The sequence below is a fragment of the Chelonoidis abingdonii genome, chromosome 11 (assembly GCF_003597395.2).
Source record: "Chelonoidis abingdonii isolate Lonesome George chromosome 11, CheloAbing_2.0, whole genome shotgun sequence".
NCBI lineage: Eukaryota > Metazoa > Chordata > Testudines > Testudinidae > Chelonoidis > Chelonoidis abingdonii.
The window spans coordinates 15,327,711-15,330,854 of NC_133779.1; the positions used below are offsets into that span (position 1 = coordinate 15,327,711).

Genomic DNA, 3,144 nt, shown 5'->3' on the forward strand with positions numbered 1-3,144 from the left:
GTTCGCCGGTCCCACGGATTCAGCGGCAATTCGTGCTTGGGGCGGCAAAAAAGCTAGAGCCTCCCCTGGCTGCAGGTCACGGCAATGGGACGACTTCCAGCTCGCAGAGGGGAAAACAAAGGCTTTAAACAAGAGCAAGACCGGCCGGCTCCGTTCCCTCGCTGCTCAGGGTGCTGGTGACTCCTCTGCCCTCCCCCATGCTGGGGCACCCAGGCATTTGGGTGGGGGGGGGTCAGCTCAGCTAGGGTCTGCCCCTCCTCCAGCCGTGCGCAGCCTCAGCCAGGATCAGTGCCAGGGCCAGCAGGACCCCAGCGCTCAGGGCCAGACGGACGACGTTGCCCTGGGTGTAATCTGGGAGTGACAAAGGGGGGGGGGGGATTGGTGCAGTCAGACCCACCATGGCTCCTTCCCCCAGGGCCGCCCAGAGGTGGGGCAATTTGCCCCAGGCCCTGGGCCCCGCAAGCAGAGGCGGCTCCAGGCACCAGCATGCCAAGCGCGTGCCTGGGGCAGCAAGCGAGGGGGGTGCTCTGCCGGTCGCCGTGAGGGCAGCAGGCGGGTTGCCTTTGGCAGCATGCCTGCGGAGGGTCTACTGGTCCCGTGGCTTCGGAGGACCTCCCGCAGGCGTGCCGCCGAATCCGCAGGACCAGGGACCTCCCACAGACAAGCCGCCGAAGGCAGCGTCCCTGCCATGCTTGAGGCAGCAAAATACCTAGAGCAACCCCTGCCCGCAGGGACCCCCACAAGAGTTTTTCAGGGCCCCTGAAGTGGGGTCCTTCACTCACTCCGGGGGCCCTGGAAAACTCCCCAGAGCTTCTTCCACTCCAGGTCTTCGGCAGCAATTCAGCGGCAGTGAATCCTCTGGGCGACCCTGCCTTCACCCTCCTGCCCCCCAGAACAGGAAGCCAGGACAGCTCCCTCTCTGCATCCCCCCACCCTGTCTGTGTCCCCTTGCAAACTCCTCGATCCATCCAACTGCAGGGAGCCCCTCCCCATGGCACCTGATCCCCATATACCCCTAGTAACTCCAGCCATTCTCCCCACCCCGCCCCAGCCCTTCGTGGCTCCCCCGGGGGCAGCTCCTTGGGCAGAACAAGCCTGTTTAACTGGCCGAGGGAGACTAAGAGATGCTGATCTGGGGCCCTCACCTCTCACTGCGAGCAGCGCGAGGTCGCTGGGATGAGACACAGCGACCGGCTCCCGCACGGAGACCCCCTGGCTGGGGTTGACGGAGGCAGAGGGCTTGGGCAGAGAGGGCTCTGGGAGCAGAAGGAGACAAGCCATGAAATGCAGACCCCAGGGAGGGAGGGGCCAACATGGCAACTCAGCCACCTAGCCCCTGCCCCCACCAACACAGCTCCCCATTGAGTGCTGGGTTTCCAGGGGAGTGGGGAGGGGACAGCTGGGCAGCTCCTGGGCCCTGAGCCCTCTGTGCATCCCCCAAGATGGGGAGCATCCCCCTGAAAAAGGCCCCTGCTCCACAGCTCTCCCTTGGAGCAAGGATCCCCCCTCCCTTGGCCCCAAATCTCCAGTGGCTACTGCTCACCCCTGGCTGGGGAACCCCTCAGTGACTCCATCCCCACTCCCCAGCCAGGTGTCCCCTCTGCTGGGCCCAGGGCTTATGGCAGAGCCTGGCTCTAAGGTCCCATCAGGTTCGAGCCCTGCTGGGAGCAGGACACTGAGCTGGGCCCCTCACCTGCTACCACCAGCTCCACGGGGTCGCTGTGCTTTGACCATTCAGTTAGTTCTGATTTGGTGCGATACCAGCAGGTGTACATCCCTCTGTCGTCCAATCCCACGCTGGTGATGGGGAAAACAGCCTCATTACCGGAAGGGTCCTGTGTCTTTACCAGGCGGCCGTTGTTATACAGAGCAAACCTCATGCTTGGCTGCTCCCCCACACACCGGAAGGTGACATTTTCCCCTGGGCCAGTCACTCCCCGTGGGCTCACAGACAGGAAGGGTTTGGGAAACTTTCTCTCTGGATTAAAAAGGAACCAGGAGTTCAGTGGGGCAGGCGCCAGCCCTGCCCTGTTGGTATCTGTCTGTCTGTCCAATCTTCACCCAATCCCTGTGTGTCCAGAGACCACCCCATCCTCACAGCCCCTGGGAAATACACAGCAGGGTGAGCAGGGCATGTCAGATCCAGACCTGTCAGGCTCTGGTCTCAGTCCCGCTGGGGTTGATCCAGAGTCACACCAGACTGCACTGGGAGCAGGGCTGGGTTCTGATCTTAGCCCCCAGAGTCAATCTGGAGTCAGCCCCCCTCCCAGTAATTTCAGGGGGATTGATTTGAGCTTTAGAGGGGGAGGTTCAGGGTTCAGCTCCTCTTTTCCCCTCCCCCGATCCATAACACTAATGTTCCCCAGAACCCCAATGCCCCACGGATACTCACGTTCCAACAGCCCACTCTGCCCAGCCAGCCAGCAGCCTGGGGAAGAGACGGCTCATTAAGGACTAAAACCCAGAGCAACTGGATCCTACACCTTGGTCTCAGATCCCCTCCCCCATGGACACAAAGCCTGGTCTCAGATCCCTCCCCGCTCCCATGGCCACATGCCCCGGTGTCAGATCCCCCCATGGGCATATGCTCTGGCTGTCTCCGATACTCACCGAGGAGGACAGTGAGAACAGATGCCATGCTCTACCCATCCAGATGCCCGAGTGGGAGCATAATGAGGCACTGAGCCAGGGGCTGCAGCTGCGGGAAGCCAGCAATGGCTCGTCTCTTCCTGTGTCCCTCACACCTTTGCTCTCTCATCTGCCAGCCACATCTACATCCTCGATCAAAATAGCCCCAGCAAACCACGTCCTCTTGTGTCACTGCCCATGGCCTCTGTGCTGGGCAGCGAACACCCCGGGGATGTGGGGTCACTGTCACCACCCCGCACATCGGGGCACAGTGATGGGCTCCCTAGCCTGTGTCTCCCTCCCTGCTTGCTGGGGGTTTCAGTGCTGAGAGTGGGGGGTGGGATCTGGGAGCCAGGACTCCTGGGTTCCACTTCAGGATCTGGGAGGGGAGTGAGGTCTCTCCTAGTCCCAGGGCAGAGACTGGCTGGCTCAGTCGGGCAGGGAATGGGACTTGGGACCTCTTCCCTCTCGGGGGCATCGGCTCCCATCCTGCCCCAAGGCAGGGGCACAGAAGAC

At 62.2% G+C, this 3,144-nt stretch overlaps 1 protein-coding gene across 1 annotated transcript; it reads right to left on the reverse strand.

Moving 5' to 3' along the window:
• Positions 1-241: 241 nt before the first annotated feature.
• Positions 242-1,880, reverse strand: LOC142047560 (platelet glycoprotein VI-like). Its single transcript, XM_075071265.1, has 3 exons — positions 1,694-1,880; positions 1,146-1,256; positions 242-351 (listed from the first exon to the last, which is right to left on the reverse strand). The coding sequence occupies exons 1-3, from the start codon at positions 1,878-1,880 to the stop codon at positions 242-244; spliced, it is 408 nt and encodes a 135-aa protein (XP_074927366.1).
• Positions 1,881-3,144: the final 1,264 nt, after the last annotated feature.

Coding starts and splice junctions, on each gene's coding strand:
- LOC142047560 (XM_075071265.1), bottom strand. CDS start 1,880: ATGAGGTTTGCTCTGTATAACAACGGCCGCCTGGTAAAGACACAGGAC. Junction 1,257..1,693: donor CGTGGAGCTGGTGGTAGCAG/GTGAGGGGCCCA, acceptor TTCTGCTCCCAG/AGCCCTCTCTGCCCAAGCCC. Junction 352..1,145: donor CGCGCTGCTCGCAGTGAGAG/GTGAGGGCCCCA, acceptor TGTCACTCCCAG/ATTACACCCAGGGCAACGTC.